The following is a 27,974-nucleotide window of genomic DNA, read 5'->3' as shown; positions in this document are numbered from 1 at the left end:
AACAATGCTCCTGGTCCTTTGTGTTTCGAGAAGTAATTCAATTTAGTTTTGTAAGGCTAAACAGGGAAAGGGAAAGCTGACACTAGAAAAACAAAGGGTGCCCATTTTTTTAACTTGGGCTGTATAGAGTGCAAAAGAATGATTTATGTCTGAAAAAGTATGTTTCCAAAGCCCTCTAGTCTAGAATCATACATGGAGGCCCAGCTGTGCACTACACCTGCTGAGTCTAAATCTTTCTTTAAGGTCATCAATCTCCAACTGATTGCTGCTGCTTCTCTATCTTCTTAATGTACTTGGGATTTCCAAGTTAAATGGATTTTCCACAGAATCATACATCTAACAGCAAGTTACCTGCAGAAGCTAAACAGCTGCAGTGGATCAGAACAAATAGTGCAAATACAGCCCCTGTTTGAGACTCATTGAAACAGCCACAGCTTTTCTTCTGATTCTGAAGGAAAGATGTGATGTGGCTGTGTAGTCTTGAAAATGAGTTGTATATGGGCTGTGTTTCACACTCTAAGAATGTATTAAAACATTTTTTCCAGCTGTCTCCAAAGCACTGTTCAGCCCTAAAAAGTAGTCATAAGTGCAAATTTATTTCTTGCTCTGATATCAGTTTCAAATAATTATGTCCAACAAATCTTAACATTAGGATAAAGTGAAAAAAAAATCTTTGTTCAAACCTAGGAAATCAAATTTTAATTTTACTATGCATTGTTCATATGTCCTAATACAACCCTTCACATCCTGGACATAAACTGTTTCAACTGCTTCCCTCAAGATGATGCTATAGGACCTTTCATGGCAAAACAACTAGGCACAAGGACAGCCCACCCACCCACCCAATGCTATTAATCTGCTGAACCACTAATTCCCACAATACTGTCAAACTACATAGTAGTTCATACTATTATCCTTCTCATCTTTTCTATTGCCCATTCCTTGTCTTCTTAGAACTTTGTTGCTTGAATCTTACAATTTATATTAATTATTTTATTTAGTATTCTAATATGAATTACGTTGATTGCTTATTTAGTCCTATGACTATCACTGAGTGCTATATCTTATGATTATGATGAATGTATTTTATGAAGATTATGATCATGGTTTATCACCTATTGTATGTACACTGAGAGCTTATGCACTGGACACAAATTCCTTGTGTGTGCAATTACACTTGGCCAATAAAGAAATTCTATTCTATTCTATTTCACTCTATTATATTATATTCTTCCAAACTAATCTAATCCTAGCTTAATATTTATTTTTTTAAATAAATTCCCAGAATTTCAGAATGCATTGACAGTGAAGCTGAAACAGTTATGCAGCTGCGGAATGAGCTGAGAGACAAGGAGATGAAGTTGACTGATATCCGTTTAGAGGCCCTCAGCTCTGCTCATCAACTGGATCAGCTCCGAGAAGCTATGAACAGGATGCAGGTAGGAAATGTGTAGTCCACCCAGGAAGCCTGAAAGCAGATCCATTGTGCTAGGACATTGGTGGTATTCCATTACACTTTCCATTGACCAAAGATAATTGGATTGAAACCAGGAAGTTTTGTGTGTACCAAATGCCAACGTAAGGGCCTTAAACTACAGTTGCCACGAATTGTCATCCAGAAGTTCATAAGAAACAACAGTGTTTGCTTGGTTCTTTGTAGCTGCAAAGCTTTGATAAAATTGTACTATGAGAAAACACGTTTCCTACATCTGTGTGTTTCTCTAGTACTCTGCAGATGTTTACTAGAACATAAAAGAAATTGAAGGTAGATAGAAGATGGAATAGGCATGAAGCTTATCCTTTCTCTCCCCAACTCCCACATGTTTCACTTGAAGGTCTGAAGAGGAAAGCTGTAGTCAGATTAGCTTGTTTGCTTGTGCAGCTGTTCTGGGAACCTGATAAGGCAGGATGTGAATTACTCAAGAAAGTTGTACTTATGTTTTCACAACTGAATGTGTGAGGACTGAAGACACTGTGGGACAGATTCATAGTACGCCACCTCCTTTATCTAGTTTTGCACTCTTATACTTGGTTTTGTTTCTTGAATTTTTGTTTCATAAGTTTGCCTTGTATCTTTATTGTTTTTATTTTGTATAGTTCACAATTAAATTTGCATCCCAAATAGACATTTTGATAATATCTGAAAGTATAATTTCAATGGAGAAAAATGGAAAATTATATTAAAACATTGTACGCCCTATAGAAATAAGCCACACCCATCATAATTCCAATAATATTTCATCTTTTATGAGCAATTTTCCCTTTATAAGATTGTATCTTTTTTTAGATACTATGCTTTTGAATTTGTTTAAATTTTATAGAAATGCAACAAAATAACCTTCTGGGAGGAATCATAATTTTAGTGTTGTCAATAAACTCTATTCAAGTCTGCTTCTTACAAAGACCACTAAAATTAACCACCTGCATATCATTAATTGAGAACACTTTTGCTACAGGATTGTCAAAAAGACACAGGTCAACCGAGGAAAGAAAAGCTGCAAATGTTTTTTCTTTAAACTTTGGAGAGCTCCAGTGTATATATAGTGTACCATTTTGACTCCACACGAAATCTTGCTCTAGCGATGACAAGACAGACCTTGTCTTTTGATGAGAAATAAAAAGTTCATTTAAACAGGGTCAATGAAAATACAAAAGAAGGAAGCAGGATCTCACTAGAATCTATATATTGTGCAGGGGTGGGTTGCTACCGGCATTACTGCCGGTTTGGCGGCCAAATTTTTTCCATGTGCTTTGCTCGTGCGCATGTGGAGCACCACATGCTCCACGCATGTGCACATTTGCACCTAAAAAGGTCTGCACATGCGTACAACGTCAAAAAAAGGGGGGGAATTACATTTTTGTAATGAAGATTGTTCTGCGCATGCGCAGACCTGAAATGAAACATGGGGCCGCCGACAATAGAACCAGTTCGGGGGCGTGGCAGGCCGAGTTACTACTTACTCGTCTAAACTGGTAGGAACCCACCTCTGGTATTGTGTAGGTATATGTATGTATTATGTCCATCACTTGAGATAGAGTTAGTAACTGGCAGATATGTTCATACAAATGCTGGCTGGCTATCTTTAGGGACTATGCTGGAGCATATGTTCGTACTTCCCAAGAGTTTAGACACCCTGATCTCTATGGATCCTTCCAAATGTTATATTTTACCTTTCTATGATATATTGATCACATTCCAATATAACAAAAAGATATTTGTGTTTCTACCTCCCTCACTGTTTTATTTTGTTTTTTAAATCCAGAGTGAGATTGAGAAATTGAAAGCTGAAAATGACCAATTGAAATCTGAAAACCAAGGCACCTGTAGCAGGGTTCAATCTCAAGTTTTCCCTTCCTCATCTCCAAGGCAGTCGATGGGTCTCTCACAACACAGTCTTAACCTCACAGAGTCAGCAAGCCTTGGTGAGTATATAGGCACATATATTGGGCAGGTTTCCTCCTGCAGCTGTGAATTCAATTAATAGATAAGATGTTAAAGTAGAAGAACAAGGATAGTAAATCTTTCTCCTAGTTCTTCTATAAGCTGAAGTGTAATATAAACATGGCATTCTAGTTGTGATCTCAGGTAAAAATAAATCACATTCAATGGTCTGATTGCAAACATTAATAGAATTACAGGTTTTTTTTTAAAAAAGAAAACTTTGTGTTAATATTTATGTGATCTTTGTTTCTTATATAACTATTCCCAGTTGGTAGGGGATTTTCATTTGTTCAAAGTGTGCTTCATAATTTTGAAAATACAAAAGCTGACATTTTAAAACAGTATGCGAGCCTCAGCTTTCTTTTATAAACATGTTTCTAGCCCTCATACTAGCAGTCATCACTAGAATGAGATGCATGTCAGAATCTCAAAAACCAAATCAAACATAAACTTCCAATATTTGAAGATAGAATCTGTGTTTTCCCGCTAACAGATATGATGCTTGATGACCCCAGTGATGGTTCTTCTCGGAAAGAAGGTGGCAGGCATGTTAAAATAGTTGTCAACTTTCAGGAGGAAGAGAAATGGAAAGAAGTGAGTCAAAATATTTCTGGCCATGATAATATGTTATTAAGAAATACAGATGGTCCTCAACTTACAACAGTTCATTTAGTGACCATTCAAAGTTACAATGAAAAGAGTGACTTATGACCATTTTTCACTCTTATGACATCCCCATGATCATGTGATCAAAATTCAGACATTGGGCAACTGACTGGGCAAATGACAGTTGCGACCTTCTGATAAGCAAAGTCAATGACGAAGCCAGATTCACTTAACAACTGCAGTTATTAACAACTGCAGTGATTCATTTAACAATTGTGACAAGAGAGGTCATAACACGGGGCAAAATTCAGTTAACAACCATCTCATTTAGCAGTGGAAATTTTGGGCTCCATTGTAGTGGTAAGTCGAGGATCTACATAAGGTTATGGTTTTCTCTTTAGAGACTGTTTTTCATCCAGGGGGCCCCAAATCAACAAGAACTAGGTCTGACACCAGATTGAAATGGGTTTTGAAAATCTGTTTTGCCTTTGAACAAGATTTACCATCTTGCTCAAAACATAACTAGAGAAGGGTGTTAAACAGGGAATATGTCAGCACATTGCTCAAGTACCTCTTGAGTGCGCTGTCACCTTTTTCATGCTACGTGACCTTCATAAATTGAAATCGAGAATACGGAGTGTTGTTAAAATAAGCTTAGTTTTCAGAATCTGTGCAAGGAAAGTCATGTAGTAACACCAGAAGCGCTTCAGTGCTGAAAAGACAAGTTCTAACCTGGATTCCCCTAGCATATGTTTTCCCCTTGTTCCTTATTTCCTTGCTGCTCCTGATGTACGATTCTGCTTGGACTATTAGTCTAGACTTAATGCCAGCAGCCATGGTTGTGGTAACTGTTCTGAAGGCCAGACCTCCTAGTCCTTTAGGAATTTAGAATTAACAAATAGGGAAATTGAAACCAAGCATACCTACCTTTGAGGGGAAAGATTTTCAAGCTCTGTCTTGTACATATTGAAAAACGTCCTCTGGCTTTTCTCTTTTCTAGCTTTAAAGTAATTTAAAGAATTTGAGGGGGGGGTGATTCTACACTTATATATCAGATGTAGAGCAAAGGACAAAAGACTTTTCTGTCAGTAGAACTTGTTTTAGGCGAAATTATTTTGGACAGATTTTCAGTGTAAGAAAAAAAATTATTTTATCCTAATCTGATATTAGATAAAATAAAATATTAATTTTGATGTATACCAGTTTCCTGGTTTTAGACATAAAGTATATCTAGAGAATAGATAGAAAGATATAGATATAAAGAATATAGAGAAGAATGCTTGGACAGTATCTTGTGCATTACTGAACAAGAGAGATACAAAGATATGTAAAATTACAGAAGAAATCATGCAATATTGTTTGCCAATAAAAATACTCTTCTCCATTACAATTCTGATATAAAGGTCTTACATCCTTAGCAGTATATTTTGGAATAAGATTTGGTTAAAGACTGTTGAGCAATTCTGCTGGATCATAGTAAAATATTATGAATTATTTATTTGAACACTTTTCTTTTTACGATCCTTTAATCCCTTTTATTGGGTTGAAATCGGGGCAACTGAGTGGGGCTGAGTCTTGAACACCTTTATTTTAACACACTTAAATTTTATTTAGGATTCTAGGCCTCGTTTATTCCTTATTGGCTGCATAGGAGTCAGTGGAAAAACCAAATGGGATGTTCTTGATGGCGTTGTTAGAAGACTATTTAAGGTAAATAATGTTATTTTTGACATTTTTTCTAACAATGCCATATTTTGAAAGCTATGTCAGTGTTTTCCATATATAATTTATTTGATTGAGACCTAAAAGAAAACTTTTGGGTTCTTTGTTCTTTGCATTTATGATTAATTGTACAAGATTTTGAGAACCACAGCTTATCTCAGAGTTTACCTAAGAACTAGTTTACTATACCTGAGATGATTTGATATTGAAAACAAAGTTTACCTGTCAGCAAAGATCATCGCGCAGAACAACCAACACAATTTCAGGACCAAAATCAGGTCTAAACTCTGACAGAAATGGTTCTAGAAGAATGTGCTTCATTCTTCCAGAATTTGCCATTGCCTTCTTCCACATTTGGAGTTTGAGTTGGGTTGACAATCCAATCTAGCCTGCAGACCTTGGGTTCTACTTTTATCTAAGCATAGATAGCACTACAATTTGGTACAATTAAACTAAAAATATTGCAGTTGATCTAGATTGGGGATGTCAAATTCACGGCCTACGGGCCAGATGTATCACGTGCTAGCATCCCCTAGCGAAGGAGGAAAAAGTCGCTCTATGTCAGGTGATGACAATGTGACATCATGAGTTTGACACCTGTGGTCTAGATTATGTTGATAAAGCTATAAACAAATTGGCACCTATCACCACTTTTGGTAACAATACCTAATTAGGCTTCTTGGAATAAGTTTTTGAAGAAATTGAGGCAATCACTAATCATTCTTAATGCTATCTTTGATTGATTGTCCATAATGTCAATTTTTCCTATAATGCTTGTGCCATATAGCCCTAGAACTTAAGTCAATGAAAAACCCCAGGAGTGATAGATTAATTAAACCCATCCCATGAATAATATATTCTCCATAAAAATATACTTTTTAGTTGTAGATTTGAAATTTCTTCCTAATGCACATATGTACCTGCATTCTGTAATCTTGCTCCCAAATTCAGCAAATAAAACAACATTGTTTTTGTTTATGGCAACCTGAGAGCTTAAAAGTATAACAACCACATTTTAATCAATGTTCACTATGCACAATTGCATTTGACAATATGGCCGAATAGAAAATTACTCATGGAAAGCATCAACCTTTGCTTCTCTACCTACCTGGACAAATAGACCATTAAATCAGGCGAATATCCAGAGATTACCATTCTCAGGATTCAAAACAATTAAACAAGCCATTCTAAACATGGAATATTTTACACTCAAAAGATTTTTCATAGTCCTAGTGACAGGGAAATATTTGTCATGATGACAATAGCTTCTACCTTTTAGGATCAACTATCAACAGTAAAGAAACAAGCAGTCAAGAAATACACCACAAACTTTAGAACAGTAGAACAGTAATGTAGAACTTTAGAACAGTAATAAAGACCTTGGAAAAGATGTTGAAATGCCATGTTATGTTTATATTTACAAAGAACACAATTATGCAGGCCATGGTATACCATGTGGAAATGAAAGTTGAACTTCAAAGAAGCAAGATAGAAAAAAGATTGATGCTTTTAAACATAGGAAAAGATTCCTGATAATATCATGGATAGTCAAGGAGACAAACGGGGATGGATCATTGAAAAGATCAGTCCAGAATTCTCACTTGAGGCATAAAAGACCAGGCTCAAATTAGACACATTATGAGAATACCTAGATTTCTGGAAAAGGCTGTGGAAAGATGGAAGGAAAGAGAGATTAGCAGGAGCAAGGTGGATGGATTCAGTTACAGTGGTGATGAGTTCACCATTGAGGGATATGAAAAAACATATTACATCCCTATCTATAGGGTTGTTGGGGTCAAAAATGGCATACAATCATTTCCTAAATATTTGCTAAAAAGGATTTCTTTATCATGAGAATTGCGCTTGATTATGAAGTTTTGTTCTTAAAGCCCAAACCCCATCGGTATGTTGATTTTCTCTTTTGCTCTTTCTTCCCAGGAATACATCATTCATGTTGATCCTGTGAGTCAACTTGGGCTAAATTCGGACAGTGTCCTGGGGTACAGCATTGGGGAAATTGTTCGCACAAATAGCACAGAAACACCTGAGCTGCTACCCTGTGGCTATCTGGTTGGTGAAAACAACACCATCTCTGTGAAAATCAAAGGTAAATTGTACCTGATTTATTTATTACATCTCTTTGTAATTGTAGGTTTTACAGATTTCAGCTTTGAAGAAGTCTCAGGAGCATAAGAGGATTTAATTAACTTTCTTTCTGTCTTTGTTTCTTGACTAAATGTTGTTTTCTCTTCAGTTGCATACCACTATTTGTAAGAAATGTCGCATGCAGCCACATTCCTACGAACTTTTCATGTACCTATTTGTGTAGTTCTACAGATGGGCCTCATTAGTCATAGTCCCATTGCCCAGTTTTTGTATATATATGACTGGCAAATAAAGATTAGACCTTGTTATTCACAGCCTAGTTTCATGTACAGAGAGTATTCAGATTACATTGGCAATTGGGTGTGGAATTGTCATTGTTAAGCAATGTCATATAAAGCATGAGATCATGTGATCACATCAATTAGCAACAGCAATCTAGGCAACTCCTATTGCTGTTGTAATCCTAAGATCATGGATTTTTAAGTGGGAAGTGGTAGGGGGGTCCCATGTAAGTAGTGTGAGATTACCGCAGGAGAGTGGACATGGGGCTGAGAAGGATGCATTGACAACACACAAATTGAAGTTGGAGATGCTGTAGTGTGGCACAACTGCAGGGAGCTCATGGATTAGAAAGAGGCAGAGCATCAGTTCCAGTCTGAGGTGGAATTTATCAAAGCAACTTGCAACCTTCCATGCCAGATTCCCCATTGACTTGTTTGTGGAAAACCAGCAGGGAAGGTTGCAAATGGCAATCATAGGATTGAGAGGCTGCAATCATCATAATTGCAAGCTGTGAACGAAGGATTCGTTTGGAAGAAGCCTTTCTGCAATGTTCGTAGGTACTTTATGCATGAGTTTTTCTCAAGGTCTCATTATCCACGGTTTTTTTTATCTGTGGTTATTAAGCCACAAATAAAAGAACCAGCACCTGTGTAAATAAAGTGAATATTTCACAAAACATTTCCACTTATTAAAAAGAAACAAGCTGTCCTTTATATGTAGTGTTTTGTTAAGCTGTATAATTTGTTTATCATTGAAATATTCTTTTATTTCAAGAGAAGTAAACAAATACAATAGAGCTTGGGACCCACATTTGCAACCCAACAAAGATAACTTAATGGCATTTGCTAAAATTCTCAAAGTTTAAGACCAAGAACTGGGATTATATTATATATATATGCAGATTAGGGCAGAGAGTGAATATATGACAAAGCTATGAAGGTCAATCTACGAAAGGAAGATTTTTTTTCTTTGTCCATCCCTTCCCGACCCCAAATTGGAAAGTGCTACAGATAGCTTTGTAATACAGTTTTGCATTTGTATAGTAACAGAATAACAGAGTTGGAAGGTCTTCTAGTCCAACCTCCTACTCAAGCAGGAAACCCTGTAGCATCTCAGAGAAATGGTTGCCCAATCTCTTCTTTAAAACTTCTAGCGTTAGAGCACCCACAACCTCTGAAGGCAATTTGTTCCATGGATTAATTGTTCTAATTGCTGTAATGTTTGGATTGCTTGAAAATCAGTTCTTCCAAATGTAACAGTTCATGAACATTGGCAAATGAGGGAATTTGGGTTTATTGCCTTTAACTGAATCTTAAAGACCTAATATTGGTCACCAAGGTTATTATTTGCAGTGCCTCCTCCAAAGATTATTAGGTAAAGGTAAAAGGTAAAGGTTCCCCTCGCACATATGTACTAGTCATTCCCGACTCTAGGGGGTGGTACTCATCTCCGTTTCAAAGCTGAAGAGCTAGCTGCCCGAAGACGTCTCCGTGGTCATGTGACCTGCATGACTAAATGCCAAAGGCACACAGAACGCTGTTACCTTCCCATCAACAGTGGTTCTATTTTTCTACTTCATTTTTACATGCTTTCCAACTGCTAGGTTGGCAGAAGCTGGGACAAGTAACGGGAACTCACTCCATTATGCGGAACTAGGGATTCGAACTACCGACATTTCTGATCGACAAACTAAGTGTCTTAGTCACTGAGCCAACACATCTCTTCCAAAGATTATTACTACTCAGTTTTTCTTGATTTGTTGCTCTGTAATAAATTCTGATGTGGTATCTAAAAGTTTATACTTTTTGAGCAACAGGTAATATTGAGTTTTTACTAATATAGTTTTTTTAATAAGAAAGGCTTAAACTAATGTTTCAGTCATTTTTGTATGCTATTAAAACATTTATATATTGTGGTGAATATTTGTAGCTTGGGTGTAGGATGAGAGTGGAGATTTGTTCGAGCTTGGAGTTGATACCAGGCTAGGTAACATCTTCAGTGGAATATAGGGAATGTCACTGTTGGTGTTCTTCTGCTTTTAAGGGCTTCAAGTGGTCAAAAAGTCTTGTGATGGGAGGATCACATCAGGTATGGATCTGGTGATGGGTCTAGTGCTGGATCTTGTGCGGGGTCAGGTGTGGGTCATGTCAGGTGAAGGTCTTGTGAGGGGTCAGATGGAAATACTGTGGGAAGCTTGACTTTGACAATAGAAATGTACCACTGATTTAATTAGTCAGACCTTGAAATTTTATATTTTATTTTCCTTTTGAAAAACCATGTATAACATGTTTTTAATTCACTAGACCTTGAAATTTTATATTTTGTTTTCCTTTTGAAAAACCATGTATAGCATGTTTTTAATTCACTAGCTTGCAAGGTGATAGATTTTTGAAGTTCTTTATTGCAAAATGCTTACAATGATTGGGATCTGTTCCATTGGACCCCGTTGTACTGCATAATCTTCCTCTTTCTATTGCATTCTATGCAGAAGTCATTTTTCTGTAAAAAGGAACGTTCTTTGAGAATTATTATGAGTATTTTTCTTATTAATCAAAGTTAATAAAAACTGAAAATTAAAGAGCTTGAGGACAGGGAAGTTCAAAGATATTACATATGAAATAGTACCACTTCTCTCCTGTGCAAATGACATAATAAAAGCAAAAAAAAGTTTAAATTGTGTTTTTTCTACTATTACAGGTATTGTAGAAAATAGTTTGGATGGTCTGGTGTTTGAGTCTCTAATCCCAAAGCCAATTCTACAACGTTACGTGTCACTTCTGATAGAACATCGGAGAATTATTTTATCTGGTCCAAGTGGCACTGGAAAAACATACTTAGCCAATCGTCTGTCTGAATATATGGTGCTTAGAGAAGGCAGGGAATTGACTGATGGTGCTATTGCAACCTTTAATGTCGATCACAAGTCCAGTAAGGTGAGTATTATGGATACTGAATTGGTGAAAATATTTTTCTGGATCCAATCTGTGTTGAACATAAGGACCAGAGTTTTACTCTTCCAAGCTTTTGGACTCATGCTGAAGCATGAGTATGAAAACATGGAAGAATAAACTTCTGGTCTTGGTGACTGAGCCAGATTGGATCCAGAAACATTCCCCTGGGACATCTAAATTTGCTTTCATTCATGGATTTTATTTCTGTTCACAAATAATCACAATTAATTTATCTTCCAGAGCAAAACGTTTTGCTCCAGAGCAAAACATTTCATAGGAAATGCATTCTTATACCTTACCAATAACTTACCACTGGGGTGTCAAACTTTATTTCATTGAGGGTTGCATCAGGATTGTGTTTGACCTCAGGGGGCCAGGGTAGGCTTGGCCAGGACAACATCACTTTTGTTGGGGGGCACTGTGGTGGCCAAGCCCTCTGCCAGCGGAAACAAGCTCCCAAGCTCTGTTTTCGGCTATGACGGCCTCCTGCAACCCTCTGCCAGTGAAAATAGAGTTCGGGAGGCCCTCCCAAGCTTCGTTTACACTGGCAGAGGCACTGTGGGCCGTTCCTTCACTATTTCCAGGGCAGCTCTGTTGGCCATATCTAAGCACCCCGCAGGTCGGATCCAGCCCCTAGACCTTGAATTTGACATCCCTGCCTTACCAGATATATTAGGCACTTTGCTTGAATAGTAGATTGATATGATTTCCGGTATGCCTTAGAGACTGAGAAGAGGAATGTAATGAGAAGTGGTATTTGGTTACTAATTAATGCCTTTTTATATTTCCTCGTCTATCTCCTGTAATGATAATTTGTACTAATACTCTACAAAATCCACCTATACAATGGCATTCCTGGAAGTGCAGTGTCTTGATTGGTGTCTTAATCCTTTAGGAATTCCAAGCCCATCAATGCTACTTCTTTTTCTGTCTTCCTTATCTCGGCTTCTAATGCCAGTTTTCATAATTACTGCTTTTCATAGGTCCTGCTCTACTCCTGTTTTATATACTACCTCTTATTCAGATTATGAGATCAAGGTAGATCCCGCACCATATAGAAAAGTAATTACATGCTTTGAGAGTCACTATTTGAGGATTAAGGAAAAGAACGCGGTTATCTCAGGCAAGATAACCAACTTGCCTGAATAATTATGTACAGAGTTCATTCAAAATATTTTTTTAAAGAACTATTGTAAGTTGTGGTATGTTACTACCATATTTTTCCAAGGAACTTTTTAGAATTGAACCAAACAGCATTTATCACCTCCCAAGATCTCCAAGTGATAATTACAAGCCAGGTTTTCTTTTTCCCTAATGCATTTTTTTCTTTTTACAGGAACTCCGGCAATATCTATCCAACCTCGCAGACCAATGCAGCAGTGAAAATAATGCAGTGGAGATGCCTCTTGTAATCATCTTGGACAATTTACATCACGTCAGCTCTCTAGGAGAGATCTTCAATGGGCTTTTGAACTGCAAGTACCACAAATGGTAACAGCATCATTTTACCTTTGCCTTTCATGGTGGAAAGTCTGTTTCTCTACCAAAAAAAACATATTCTGCAAACTTTCATTTAACTGATTTCAGTGCCCACAAACAGAATATTGTTTGTTTAAATAAAACTTAGTAAAATATGGTTGATTTTAGTTCAACTGCTACTCAGAGGTAAGCATTTCTCTTGTGAGCATGCTGGATTTCTATATAAATATCTAAATCAGTACAAATACATACTATTATAAATCCTGCAACCAAAGATTTGATTGAAGATCCATTCAAATTAGTCCATGAATTATTTGATAGCAATATAGTTTCTATATGTGTTGCTAAAACTCATGAGTTTTTGTTTAAGGAAATGTTAATTATTAGTTAGTTAATGTTTAAAAATTAACAACAAAAAGTAAATCAACTCCCTTTCAGATTATTATTACAGATCACAAGAAATTCTAAAGAAAAATTATATTTTCATGAATATACCCTGAGATTTGATTTAAAGCTGAAATTAAACACTACATTCTATAACTGATAGACATAAAAGACATGACCACACAGCAAACAAAAATATAAAAAAATCTAGGGCTATCCATGGTTTTTCATTTTATCTGTGTGTATAAAATTAGGAGATCCCTAAAACAAATATTCCTATGCTTTCATTATACAGACTTTTCCAGCTTCTTAAAGATTCAATATTAACCAAAGCTTTGGGAGAGATGGAAAACACTAGTCTTTAACAGTCTTATTCTGCAGAGTTCTGCCAATATCTGTATTTCCTTTTTTTTTAAAAGCCAGCCCTTTTTTCATTTATAGCACCAAATAGCTGGAGTAATTTGAAAATGTATAAGGTGGTTATGCATAAAAAGTGTAAGATACTTTTTTGTGTGGCTGTTGATAAAAATAAGGTCGTTAACATGATCGCCAACATCTGATGACAGGTATCGCATAACAACAAGAGGAAGATATAGTAGTTAAGGTGTCGATCCCCTGCTCCTTGTCAAGTATTGTACCTTTCAGATAGACTCTGAATTCTACCATGAGCAGTATATATCCAAAGGGCAGTAGGTTAAGAAAGTGTAGAACAGTGGTGGGATTCAGCCAGTTCGCACCTATTCAGGAGAACCGGTTGTTAACTTTCTAAGCCGTTTGGAGAACCAGTTGTTTGAAGAAATCTTATTTTGTTTTTTTCCACTTTACAGGGCTAATCCTGTAAGGAAGGCAGGAAGAAAACATTCTGGTGTTGTTTCTAGCCTAATCTTTATTGTCCTCACTTACAGAAACTGCTTTTCCAGTTAACCCTATTACATTTTAACAGCTAAGATGAAGCGCCCATCAGCATGAGTGACATTGAGTTGGCCACGACCACCCAGTCACATGACCACCAAGCCATGCCTACACAACTGGTCATTAGGGCAGAGAAAACCGGTTGTTAAATTATTTGAATCCCACCACTGGTGTAAGAGATGACCAGGCTGAGCAAAAGTGGAGAGGTCAATCAGTCATCAGGTCAACAGTCTCAACTCCCTTCATGCCCACAAGAGTTCTAAGTCCAGCCCACCTTGAATTCCACTGACTCTTATCTACTGCCAATTTGGTTTACCATTAGTAGTTCAGATTCTTGTAGAGCGTGTTAGCATGTAATAAACCTGTATTCACTTGAACCACCTTGACTCCTTGATTTCCTGTGCTTGGCTGGTTTAGGTTTCTATTGGAAGACTGCTTTAGATTTTATTCATCTTTTCATTTCTCAATATTTTTGCCTCACATTCTGTCCGCTTTCCTTTTTAGTAACTCTCCTCTTTTAAATCTGTATATTTTAAATTTTCTCTCACTGTTTTTAAAATGTTTTTCAAATATTTAACTGACCCTCTCCCTGAAAAGTAAATAAAATATTCTAAAGCATTCCAGAAATTCAGCTAGCATGGAGGAACATCACAATAACTCTGGGATAGAATCTATTCAGATGTTATGGGTAGGAAGCAAAAAAGTATATGAGATGATAATGTAAATTTAAAAACAATTTTTTCTAAAAATAAATGCTGGCTAATCTTTTTCCTACAGCCCTTACATCATTGGAACAATGAACCAAGCAACTTCCTCAACACCTAACCTTCAGCTGCACCACAACTTTAGATGGGTACTATGTGCCAATCACACTGAGCCAGTCAAGGGCTTTCTTGCCCGATTCTTGAGAAGAAAACTCATTGAAACAGAAATTGGTGGCCGGATGAGAAATGCAGAATTAATTAAGATTGTAGACTGGATTCCCAAGGTTTGGCAACATCTCAACAAGTTCTTGGAAGCTCACAGTTCTTCAGATGTTACTATTGGTGAGAAATAAGATAAAATAAAATAATTTCTCTTGCCATTGTATAATGTTATGGTTAAAATAAATGCATTAGTTCCTCCTTACTGAAAATAATCCATTTTACGTTTCTCTTGATTTTCACAGGTCCACGCCTGTTTCTCTCTTGCCCTCTAGATGTGGATGGGTCAAGGGTTTGGTTTACTGACCTATGGAACTACTCCATTGTTCCCTATCTTCTTGAGGCTGTCAGAGAAGGGCTACAAGTAAGCACAGTTTACAAAAACCGGGATATAAATATGACAAATACAGCACAGGTGCACTGTTTGTGATCAGATAGGACCTTGCAAAACCCTGTTTGTGATCAGATACGACCTTGCAAAACCCTGAAATTCCTGGATAACAGGCATGGGACCACACTTTATTTTTGTGCCCTTTCTGACAACAGCCCCAAATGTCCCAAGGGGCAACAGAGCCAACATTTTTGGATCTACTTTCCCCATGTTTTGTTTAGCGTTAAGGGGAATTTTTTTATGTCTGACGCTTAAGGCACTGGTTTTTCCTTTTTAAACTTGTGAAAATGTAAGAATCACCTCAATGTTGGAGGTTGGTTTTTTTAAAGGATTTCTATATCTTTACAAGAGTCTACCTTTAACCCCCCCCCCCTTTTTGTCTCCCAAATGGAATTGAAAATATCAGTCCTGCTTAAGTGCTATGAGGCTCTTAAATTTATTTATTTATTTATTTGTTCATTTATTTAACCATTGTGCCTGGTGGTGCAGTGGTTAGAATGCAGTATTGCAGGCTAATTCTGCCCATAGCCAGGAGTTCAGTCTTGACCGGTTCAAGGTTGATTCAGCTTTTCACCCTTCCAAGGTCAGTAAAATGAGGACCCAGATTTCTGGAGACAATATGTTGACTCTGTAAACTGCTTAGAGAATGCTATAAAGCTTCATGGAGTGGTATATACATTTACGTGCTATTGCTATCACTATTTAAGGCCATGTGCTCCTCACTGGTAGCTGTCCTTGGTCGATGACCTCATTAATCATAGACAAACTTGATGTTCTTGATTTCTAACTGTTCTCAACTTTCATTAGCCCATTTTAAGAAGGCATTTCCATTTTAAATTCTCCAAAAATTTCATTTTGGACTCCTGCATATCTGAGCAAGGTGATGCCTTCCTCTTCAGGTAGATGGAATGGTTATCATTCATGGGGCCATATATTCCATCCTATATGTAAGAAAATGCAGACAGTTGGAATAAATCAGCAAGGAATTTTTTATTAGATAGTATCTAACAAATATTCTCCAAGCTGGACTATTGTTAGTTCAGTAGTCCAAATGATAGACATATAAAACTAGTCCACTGAAGGCATTCAAGTTGCACACACACAGGGAGCCATGCTCAGGGCAACTGAAGTTTTTTTTAAAAAAAATGCCCTAGCACAGACTTCTCTTTCCAAATGTTAATAATTGTTTTGCCGAGGTCAAGTTGCAACAGGATTTTAATCCTGATGCAAAATGCTGGTTCTCTCTGTGCTGCAAGGACCTTAGCCCTATCAAATGAAGAAATATTACATTTGTCACTCATTTCCACTTGGGAGTTCTCTCTTTCTCTCGAGGGTTTTTAATGCTTATAAACACATTTTATGACTTTGAAATTAAGAAAGGACCCACCCTTTTTTCTGTCCCCTCAGTGACTCTTTGAGCACATCACAGTTAAAAGAATATAGCATACTTTTTGTTACAGGGAATTCAACTTTGACCCATGAACAGATCATTGAAATAGCCCCCACTTGCTCCAGTTTGAGTTTTTCTGGAAAGTTAAATAAACATTTGACTTGGACTCCACCTTAGTTATTCACCAGCTCCTGAAAAGGGCTGTTTTCTCTCCACACCTGTGTCATATTCAATTTTAAATAAACTTATTCTGAAACAAAAACACATAGAAAGTGTTTACAACGAAAAAAGAAAAAAAAACTGTAATATATCATTTTAGCTGTAAATAGTTACAGTTCTCTATATAGCCATATAATGCAAATATTCAGGTACACATATATTTCTAATACATTGATATATTTACCACCTTGCAATTGTAAGACAGAAAACTAGTAATGGGAAGAAATGGATCAAGAGAAATTTGTAATTTTAATTTACCGTGATTCAGAAACTACTGTGTTTCCCCGAAATACAACATGTCCTGATAATAAGGCCCTGCCACATTTTTCGGGTGGGCAAAAATGTAAGTCCCCCCCCCCCCAAAAAAATAAGGCCCCTGGACAACCCCCCCCTCCAGCCAGGCAGAGCGCCACTCACCGACCTAGGGGTATCGCCAAGCCACGTGAGCGCTTGTTCGCCGCCCTCCGGCTCCCGCAGCTTGGCACCTTCAGAATGCCCCTAGGTCAGTGAATGCGGCTCTGCATTGCTGGAGAGGGGGTTGCACGAGCGGCTTTTCCACTACCTGCTCGTGCACCTCCCAGCTTCACAATGCCCTTGCCTAACTCCCTGCAAAGCCAGGCCATCTCTGCTGCTGCATGGTCACCACTGCCGCATGGCTTTTTCTGTAGTTTCCAAAGCACGGAGATAGGATGCTGAGTCTGCCAGAAGTTGCCACTCTGGGAATACGCTCTATGGTTGTACACTCTGGGAGTACGCTCTGCCTCAGCCAGCCCACAACCATAGAGCGTACTCCCAGAGTGGCTGCTGCCGAAAAACTTGGCTGCGGATCTCCAGAGTTTGGAAGCTGGAGGATAGGTTATGCTCAGAGCACCTTGGCGGCGGCACACTAGCCCTGCAGGGACAGCTGGGTCAGGGCGTGGTGAGATTAGGAGGCACACCAACTGGGGACAGAACAGGCGCTCGCACAACCTCCCTTTTGAGCCGGGTAGAGCGCCATGCACTGACCAAAGGGTATTCCGAATGTGTAAAACCGTGAGAGCTGAGCACCATGCGGCTTAGTGCCTTTGGGATATCACAGGCTCCATGAGTGGCGCTCTGCCCAGCTGGAAAGGGGGGTTGCCAGGTGGCTGCTCGTGAGTGTGATCACCTCATGGCTGGTATGTTGTGCTGCTACGACAGTGCCGTTTGCCCCTGAGGCTGTGCCTGGCTCTTCGGGTGCCCGCTCACAAGAGAGCAGCCATCCGGCAACCCCAAAACAATAAGCCCCCCTCTGATAATAAGACCCAATCAATATTTTGGGGGGTCAAAAGAAAATAAGACCCTGTCTTATTTTGGGGAAAACACGGTAGTGCTTCACATATTAAATAGTGATTTGCACATTAATAAGCTATATATTACTCTGATTATAGAGAAATTGAGTGGGAAATAATTCTTTTCACTATTTATAAACAGTAAAAGTCTGTGAATGCTTGAGTTTAACTTTCAATATTTGCATGAATATCTATTACAGATGTAACATGGCAATAACTTTGATATGTATAATGCTTGTCCATCTGTCTCCGAGTATATTAAAGAGGTCATAGGATTTGTTTGCATATTCCATTCTTTAGAGATGTATTGAAAAAAGGTTTAACTGCACACCAAACAATGTGAACTGTGAATGTATCAAATATTTGCCTTCAAGCACATGATTTCTTCTTACAGGGCGCTAAGATGAACTACTGAGCTTTTGCTGTTCAAGGCCACTTTTACTTCTTAGCAATATGTGAAATAGCCTCAAGCTAAAAATATTTCCAGTGGTTTTATCCCCACAGTAACAACATTGTGAATAGGTTGGACTGAGAAAGAAGGAATTGCTCAAAATATAAAGTGAGGCTCAGGGGTGGGTTCCGGCAATCACTACTGCTAGTTCGCTTGTGGGCATGCACATGCGCAGTGCAATAAAAATTGTTCTGCACATGTGCAGAAGCAAAAGACAAGATGAACCGGTTTGGGAGCGTGCCAGGCCTGGGTTGCTGCCAGTTCCAGCGACCCAGGCTGTCAAACTACTACAGATTCAGCTGAATAGTCGGATCTGATAGGAATCCACCACTGGTGAGGCTAGATTTGACTCCTCAGTTTTACTTCAACTCTGGAACAATCCACCAATGCAGTATTTCTCAGTTAGTATGTTCCAGCCATGTTGAAGATCCTGGAATTCCTAATCTACATTCAGGGAGTAAAATCACCAATTAAATTATGTATTGGATTAGGCAGAGCTGCACCAGAAATTCCTTCTGCACATTCCTTATACCTGAGACTGAATTAAGGAGACAGTCAAAATCGCTTTCGTCCCACTGTCGCTTTCGTCCCACTCTTTTCATTGCTACTTGTAACAAGAATAACCACCTGGTCATCCAGAAATGAGTTGGGCAACATCCAGAGCAGCAACAAACCATTTCCAGAACTTTCTTTTTCCAGGAATGAAGGAAAGATAAATTTAAGATAAATATCAATGGGTAACAAAAAAAATGCAAGAGACAGCATTTTGAACCACTGGTCATGCCAGGACACTTTGTATCCTCTCCAAGCTTCCTGTGCATGAATAGAAGCTTCCAGTTATTGGAAGCGCTGAAGGAGGCCTATGAAATGAGGGGAAGCCAAGCCACAAGACCGTTTTGCTTTGCTGTAGCAATTGGGTGGGTGGATGGGCTGCGCTGCTTCATGCAGGAAACGGCTTCAAAGGCGAGCTTTCCAGGTGCCTTGCCTGAGGGAAATGGCCCCTTTGAAGCTTTGCACAGTCCTGTGAGAGCCATAAAAATTGGATTTGAATGTTGTATGTCTTGACTTACCAGGTTCACCTTTGCCTTTGGAATAAAGAATCTTTTTTTATTTAAAATATTTACCATAGCTCTTGTGCCGCAAATTTTTCCAGAACAATTTAGAAAGAACGATATTAAAACTGGCTTATAATGCAAAATGGACATTACAGAGGAAAGGGAATAAAAGAGGAAGAGTTAAGGTAGACAACTTTTTAGAGTTATCTACCTTAATTCAGCTGTTAGCTGTTGTTCTCCAGATGTGTTGCAAAATAACCCAATCAGCAAATCTGATCTCTGGTCTTGTTTTCGGACGATAATGGGACCTGAAGTTCAACACATCTAGAAGACATCAAGTTGGGAGAGGTAGTCTTTACATTCTCTTCCACCCACTCTCCTGAAGCAATTTCTGAACACCCAAGAAGCATTTTTCAAAAGTTATGTGGCTTCCCTGATTTATGATTTGCTTTTGGAAGATATGGTGACACCTAGTGGGCAGATTTGCTCACAAAACCTTTGTTGTGCTGTCAGAGTAGAATGTACATTTTGCTGAGAATATGGGTAGGAGAAGAGAATCTTCCTCCCAAAACATTGAATATAACTCATGTCATAGGCATCATTGGTCACATGTGTTTGTACCTTTTAGCATAATATTTTTTTTTCTGGATTGTGAGGTGTGTTTTTTTAATCATCTCTGGTTTAGATCTAAGATGCCAATTTGTTCTCCTGTCCCAAATGAGTGTATTTTTCTCCAGCTTTGGGGTGTACAGTATGTGGGAGAGATTACAATGAATAACAGACAGATTAACAGATTAACAGAGTTTGATTAGATGACCTACTACAAAGTTTCTTCCAACTCGGTTAATCTGTTAATCTGTCTGATATTCATTCATTCATTCATTCATTCATTCATTCATTCATTCATTCATTAGATTTATATTCCAGCTTTCATTCAGGAGTTCAGCTATAAAGTATGTATACAGCACTGCTTCCTGCATTTTTCTTTTAAATGAAGAGAGAGATTCAAAAGTATAGATACTTCTGTTCAATTTTTTTTAAGTCCAGAGTTTAGATTTTTAAAAACCCAATAACATCAATCTCTGCTTTGTTTGTTTTCTCTCCACATTATCAAGCTGCTTTCTGTACACGGTAGACCTTCTGTTTGAAAAACAAGGAGACACTGCTTTCCCATCTTTTATTTTCTTTTATTAAGAAGTTTGTTGAAACTTCCATTGTCATAAACACAAGATTGGAAGATTCCGCACATGCTGAAGTTGAATTCACAAAAAAACATGAGAACATTGCTATACGTATGTGACTAAAAATAAGCTTAATATCAAATCCTTTAATTGAGAATGGCTTTGTACTATTTCTTGCAGTTGTACGGAAGAAGAGCACCATGGGAGGACCCTGCCAAGTGGGTGATGGACACTTATCCATGGGCAGCTACCCCGCAACATCACGACTGGCCTCCTTTGCTGCAACTGCGTCCAGAAGATGTTGGATTTGATGGTTATTCTATGCCACGGGAAGGTTCAACCAGCAAACAGGTTCCACCAAGTGATGCTGAAGGAGATCCTCTGGTGAGATTCTCAGCACAATATCGTTCATATATGGGACATTAGATGGTAAATGACTAACCAGTGGGAAGTTTCAAGGCTATTTCTCCAAATTAATTTGTAGAATATTCTAAAGGTACACTTGGAATAGGCATAGCGGTGTTTTGTAACTTATACTAGGAATTTAATATTATGTTAGATAGAAATGAACTTACCATGGGGCTCTGTGTACTGTGCTTTATACAGGTAGTTCTCGACTTACAACCACAATTGAGCCCAACGTTTCTGTTGCAAAGTGAAACATTGGTTAAGTGAATTTTGCCCCATTTTACCACCTTTCTTGGTACAATTGTTAAGTTAGTAACACAGTTCTTAAGAGAATCGGGCTTCCCTATTGACTTTGCTTATCATAAGTTTGCAAAATCCGGAACACTGCAACCGCAATAAATATGAATCCCTTGCCAAGCATCAGAATTTTGATCATGTGACCATGGGAATGTTGCAACATGGTTGTGAGTGTGAAAAAAGGTCATAAGTCACTTTTTTTCAGGGCTGCTGTAACTTTGAGCGGTCATGAAGTGAGCTGTTGTGAGTCAAGGATTCCCTTTCTTTATTCTTAAGCAAGTTTTAGTACAAATATTTTTAATAACTCAAATTTATAATAACTGAATTCTTCGAAAATGCTGATTTGGGCTCTAGGATTGTACAATTACATGTGTTTGTTACATTAAATGTGTTGACTGGAACTAAGGATAAAGAGATTGCATAATGCAGCTGCCATTGAAAGTTTGTAGGAAAGAATATTTGTTACAAAACACGGCTTTATTATCTCTATAATAAGGCTGTCCATATATGTATGTGGTGCTATTTTATGTTACAACCCAGCGCCATTGTAGAAATTGCTGACATTTTCTGTGGTTTCCCATGGAACTGCTACACTGTTTGAAGCCCTACAAATGAGCAACAAGCTGTTTTTTCTTTATCGATGACATTGTGTTGCAAGTGGAAAAATCATAATGGCATTAAACCAGTGTGAAACGGACATAATACTGGATTTTCATTGTTTATTCAACCGCTGTTGGCCAGGATATCCAATGTGTGTTCATTTTTTCCATATAGTTATCCTCACTATTACAATGCAAAACAATGTAACCAATCCTATCCTAGGAAATAATTGGTTGTTAAGTCTATTTTGTTTGTCTTGTGGGTAGAGCAACTCAGTCTATGATGGCAACAAAATTAGTCATTGGATTTTGCTGAAATGTAGACGATCCCACTAAATCATAAAACCAGCCTCCATAATCTTCTATAGCAGTATTACGGAAATTTTCTCCATGAATGCACACACATTATGTTTTAATCTGCAATGTGTGGTACTTTCTTGTGCTGTGGAGGTCCTGCCAAAGTGAGGAATGCCAACTTAAAGACTCACACTGATAAGAGCAGAGCTTGACTTGACTTGACTTGAGTCTTTAGCGTCGGTACGGCATCGCCAATCCCTTCGCTGTAGAGTCGCATGCATCCCGAACCATCGCCACCCATTGTTTGCGATTTTGAGCGGCAGTTTTGCCATCTCGTATGGTAAAATGGATTCACGAGAGGTCTTCTTCAATCAGCTTCATCTATGTTTTCCGTGGGGCATTCTTATGCACCTTCCAGGTTTTGGGCATGGGTGCTTCAATGGTTATTTTGGGCCAGGAGTAAGAGCAGAGCCAACAGTTGAAGGCTTTTGATAGACCTGGGATGTTCTGAGACCAGGCCAAATTGCTGATTGCAGAGACAGTTCATGAAATCCATGTCTGCTTCAGTTGCCCCAGAGAGACAACATGGCCATGATGGTCAAGTAATGTTTTTTGTCCTTTCTGTATTTCACCAGATGAACATGCTGATGAGGTTGCAGGAGGCAGCTAATTATTCAAGTCCACAGAGTTATGACAGTGACTCCAACAGCAATAGCCATCACGATGATATCCTTGACTCGTCCCTGGAGTCAACATTATGAATAGAACTAGACATGATTGCTTCCAGTGGTCCATCCTTTGCCTCCCTTAGAAAAAATGAATCATCAAGCCATGGAGAGAACTGACCTTGGTTCAGAAGTACATCTCAGTATTAGAGCTGCAAGAACAATACAATCTCTTCCACCCTCTCTGCCTCCCCCATTCAGTGTCAAAGATGGGTGCAGGCAACCCAGCTGATGTTTTATATCCTGTGTTTCGTTTCCCTTAATAAGAACTGCACTATTTTGTTTTTGTTTTGTTTTGTAGTTTACATTGCTGTGAGTTCACATGCCTACGACACTGAACACGTTATTTTCATAAAAACAACGGTGCTTATCTAGTTGTGTCTGTCCATTGACCAAACAACATCTGCTTGTGAAGTGGATTACCATGATCTCTGATTTCCTAAACCTGCTCAAATATTTAGAGGGACATCTGGAGTAAATTTCGTTACAAGGGTGCAGGGGAGATGAGCAGAGGAAAATCTGAAGTGCAAGAGAATTGTGTTTAATTCACATAAGATTAATCACAACAACCTCTGGGGAGAGTGAGTTGGAGGCAATAAATGAAGAAGAAAAAACATTCACCATGAAAATTATGAACCTAAGGAGCATTGTGCCACCTTAGGTCCAAAAAGGGAATGGATCTCAGTTATGCTGCTTCTGTACAAACTCATCAATGGCTGATTTTTTTCAAGTCATTTTTTTTCCAGCCTAACCTCAATAATTCTGGTGCTGTAATAAATGCTCGCCTTGGTAATAATGACATTCCGTAAAAGGCAAAGAGATTAGAAATAGGGAAGTTTAAAATATTCACACATATATAACACAAAACTTGTCTAATTTGAGACCACGGTCCCTTGTTTTGGTTATTTCATTTGTTTATATCGTTCCAAGCATTGGGCTCAGTCCCTTGAGCACACATACAGTATGTCATCTTCAGGGTCGACAAGCTTGTACATCTTCATGTACAAGCAGTACAACCACCTCTGAAGTTGCCATTGTTAATTAAAGCAACAATCATGGACTGTTTTATCCATGATCCAAAGTATGGGAACAACACATACAAGAAAAAAACCAAAACAAGCTGTTAGAATTTATTTTCATATTTGCTTCAGAATTCTCACTGTTGAAGTGAGAAGTTTCTTCTTAAACCTGGATAGCAACATTTCTCTGCAACTAGAAGATGTGCTTTGTAAAAAGTAAAAAAAAAAAAGTCTGTTTGTCTTTGGATTCACAACAATTCAGAGGATACCAGCCTCAAATACATAACATATGGGGGTCATTTCCTCAAATCATTTGTTCGGGTTTTGGGGTCATTTCATACCTATACCAAATGTTCAACAAAACTTGGAAAAGACAGTTGTCTGGATTGAAAAGATAATTCCGTTCTTCTACTGTATTGTACGTTTTCTTGCTTTTTTTATCCCAGTAACCTCATGTTCCATTGCAATCTGTTCCTGAAGTTCTATTCCTCTAAAATGGCGACCCCTCAATCTTTTCAGCACCAGGGACCAGTTCTGTGGATTGGAGGGGGTGTGATTTCATTGCTGCCTGCATCCCAGGGATAGGACTTTGCCTGTTTGCATGGCCCGGTTTCTGCCATGCCGCAACCTGATGCTGGTCCACAGACCGGGTGTTGGGGACTCCTGCTATAAATAGCTTGCTGTGAGATATGGGGAAGCTTCCATTTTATTGACTAGTGTAAAGTCTCCGGGTTAATGGTATTCAGCTGTTCTAATGATTGGAAATGGTATCTGTTTTCACTTCCTTTCTGCACAAGGGGTACATGAGGATCACACCTAATGGCTACCCACCTAACATGCGTAGTCGTCCTTGACCTCCCTCCCTAATGTTTTTATATCAGAAATTATCTCTGGAGGTCCTTTTGTCAGCAATAACACTGAATGCAGAGGCATTAGCATGGATCCAGGGAGAAGCGATAACTTGGAGAAAGCAGCTAGGAAGTATATACAGCATATATACTTGAATGGAAAGTGTGGTGCCTCTTAAAAATTTGGTATTATGCTTTTCTAAACTACAACATTATATTTTTCGAGGGGGTCACCCAGAATCAAGGCAATCTTTGCTTTTCCCTCTTCCGGGAGGAAAAAGAGAAACTCAAATCTCCTTGCCTCACAACTTCTCTAAGGCTTGTGTAGGAATCTGTTATTAGAAAGAATAGCATGCACGGTGCTAGAGGTGGAGCAGAATAATACACCAAGAGGGGCTTGGCAGATCCATTGTATCCTAAGCCATCCAAGTTCCCAGGACCCCAAGTTAACCGCCTCAAATTGGCTGTCAGTTGACCTGCAGTTCAGGAACCAGTTTGGATTTATTTCTTTGTATTGGTTTCAGTCAAACAGCTTTTATAAAATGGTGGTGGGGGAGCTGCCAGCAGGGGAGAAAGAGTAGGGAAATGGTTCCTCTAATTTGAGCACTCAGCAAGGCTGAAAACAGTGCCTTAGGTTCAAATTTCAAAGCTCCCTGAAAAGGAGGACTCTTTTGCCAGTTCCTTAGGGTAGGGCAAGACATTAGTATTTCTTCAGAATCAACTTGTATGAAGATACGGATAAATATCTTTGTGTCAGGGTCGTCACATGTGAATTTATGGATAAATAATTAACTTCAACCATCTGTTGCAAAACTTGAACATTGATGAATCTCTCACAATAATAAAGAGCCACTTTTTTAAAAAAGAAAAGAAAAGAAAAATACTCCATTTTACTTAACAAAGTCTTAAGTAAGGGAAAGTTATTTCCATAGTTTTTTTGGATTTTGGTTTTAAACCAAGAACCAAGCAGAGAACATGACTCTGAGCCCTCCTTATTTTCTTCATCTCAGAAGAAAACTGGGGAGTGAGGTTAAAAAACCTGTTTGGTGCTTTTGCCAGACAGAGAGAAGGTTCACAAAAATTTTGGACACCAACTGGTGTCATTTAAAAAACAACACAATAGCTGATATTATCAGCTGTCTCAGGCTATACCTCAAACTAGAACCGAGGTTCTCAACAACAACAACAACAACAACACACACACACACACACACACACATACACATGCAAGCCTTTTCAGCTACCTTTGGGTGCTGATTTTTTTAAAAGTGATGCCTTACCGAGTTTCTACAGTTGTATTTTAATTCCATTAGTGTTGTAGTTTGTGATTTTTAAATAATTAGACAAAACAGGGCTATAGAAGTCATCTCTTGGAGTACAATGATGTGCGTTGCTGTGGGTATTGTTTGAAATGAGATATTTGATACCCCTAGTTCCTAAAAGTATCAAAAATCAAGGAAGAGATGTAAAAAGAGGGAAACAGCTTTTTAAAGATCTGTACATCAACTTTTAAGCAACATTTCATTGGATGTTGCTTATTCAATCCAGGCAAAAGCAAACCTTTTTTTTTTTTTTTTGGTGGCACTGAATGGCATCACAACTAAAAGATAATTATTTTTTGCTTTGTTTTTAAAATATGCAGGTAGTATATTTGCTACAGTTTATAGGATTTATAAGATTAATACGATGCAACAGACATACAGTTTTGCTACCATGACAAATTTACTGAGCAGGTAGCTTTTCTTATACCTCATGATTTTCTGCTCTTAATGAACTCAACCCATTGTCCTTTGGGTTTGTTGTGACCTTGCTATATTATATATGTTTTTTCTTAGTATAGCAAAATAACAGTGGGCATTAACTGTTGAATCAAGGGAGAATTCTTGAGTGTTTTTTTTTCCTTAACAAAATAGAAACAAAGTATAATGCAAATTCTAATCTGATGCCTGGAAATGGACCAGAGTAAATCATAATCCTAAAGTGATCCAATCATTATATTAGGTCCATCTAGCTCTTCAGCACCCTGCTTCCCTTCTGCTTTTTAAAGCAAAACTATGAAATGCAAAGTTCCAAATGCTTGATTAAATATTTCAGGATTGCAGGAATATGATTTTTGTTCATATGGAAAGCATTGTCTTCTTAGCTTCTAATTTGTAGAGTTGGGTTAGTCCAGAATGAGCATTCAAGCACAAGAGACATATATATTCTAAAATGGTTTATAATCTGAGCTTCATTTTCCTCCACTACTCATTAGATAAGAAATTGCCATCTATGGAAATGATTGATGCCACTGGAGGCAGATGACTTGTGTCCATTGCCTAAGAAGTCTCCAATCTTGGCAACTTTTAAGACTTGTGGACTTCAACTCCCAGAATTCCCCAGCCAGCAATGGGAATTGAAGTCCACAAGTCTTAAAAGTTGCCCAAGGTTGGAGACTCCTGCCCTAAGGGATAGCAGAAGAGTAAGGCATTTCCTTATTTGATTTGCCAAGGGACATAACAAGATTGAGGTAGCCATCAGCTTTCCAACTGCTATGCTTTCTATAAGCAGCTGTCACACATTGCATATATATGTTCTATGGAGCATCTCCTCAGGGTGTCAATTTCTTGCTAGGAAAAGAGATTTATCTCTATTTTTTCCCAGACAAATCTGGGAGAGTTAATATAACAGGTTCCTTGTCTCTACATCTAAGGTTAAGTGAAGCCTCTCAGGTGTTTTCAATTACAAGTCAATGAAAGCCTGCCTGCATGTCCAATCATCACACCATGGGAGCTGTGATGCATCTGGAAGGCACCAATATGCCTATTTGGCAATTTTGTATATGGAAACACTCAGGAAGTCCAATAATCTGATCCAAAATGGCAACTGGCCTGTGGAATAAGCAAACAATCCAGTCACATCATTGGTATGATTGCCAGGAGAGTGAATCATAAATCTGACTATATTGTAATCTATGGAAAAAAATATTTAGAATTTG

General features: G+C 38.2%; 1 protein-coding gene across 7 annotated transcripts in view; it reads left to right on the top strand.

Moving 5' to 3' along the window:
* NAV2 (neuron navigator 2) overlaps positions 1 to 26,439 on the top strand; it is a 253,203-nt gene extending 226,764 nt beyond the window's left edge. For all 7 annotated transcript variants that reach the window (XM_032224985.1, XM_032224976.1, XM_032225004.1 and 4 more), the window contains 11 exons: positions 1,286 to 1,439; positions 3,264 to 3,423; positions 3,936 to 4,036; positions 5,663 to 5,758; positions 7,709 to 7,877; positions 10,856 to 11,091; positions 12,446 to 12,600; positions 14,662 to 14,930; positions 15,053 to 15,171; positions 20,985 to 21,188; positions 23,041 to 26,439. In XM_032224985.1, the coding sequence (XP_032080876.1) occupies positions 1,286 to 1,439; positions 3,264 to 3,423; positions 3,936 to 4,036; positions 5,663 to 5,758; positions 7,709 to 7,877; positions 10,856 to 11,091; positions 12,446 to 12,600; positions 14,662 to 14,930; positions 15,053 to 15,171; positions 20,985 to 21,188; positions 23,041 to 23,166 (1,789 nt within the window). In that variant the 3' untranslated portion in view covers positions 23,167 to 26,439. The remainder of the gene's footprint in view (positions 1 to 1,285; positions 1,440 to 3,263; positions 3,424 to 3,935; positions 4,037 to 5,662; positions 5,759 to 7,708; positions 7,878 to 10,855; positions 11,092 to 12,445; positions 12,601 to 14,661; positions 14,931 to 15,052; positions 15,172 to 20,984; positions 21,189 to 23,040) is intronic.
* Positions 26,440 to 27,974: the final 1,535 nt, after the last annotated feature.

The sequence above is a fragment of the Thamnophis elegans genome, chromosome 1 (genome assembly GCF_009769535.1).
Source record: "Thamnophis elegans isolate rThaEle1 chromosome 1, rThaEle1.pri, whole genome shotgun sequence".
Classification (NCBI taxonomy): Eukaryota; Metazoa; Chordata; class Lepidosauria; order Squamata; family Colubridae; genus Thamnophis; species Thamnophis elegans.
The sequence above is the reverse complement of the archived record's forward strand: the minus strand, read 5'-3'. Positions and strand labels throughout refer to the sequence as shown.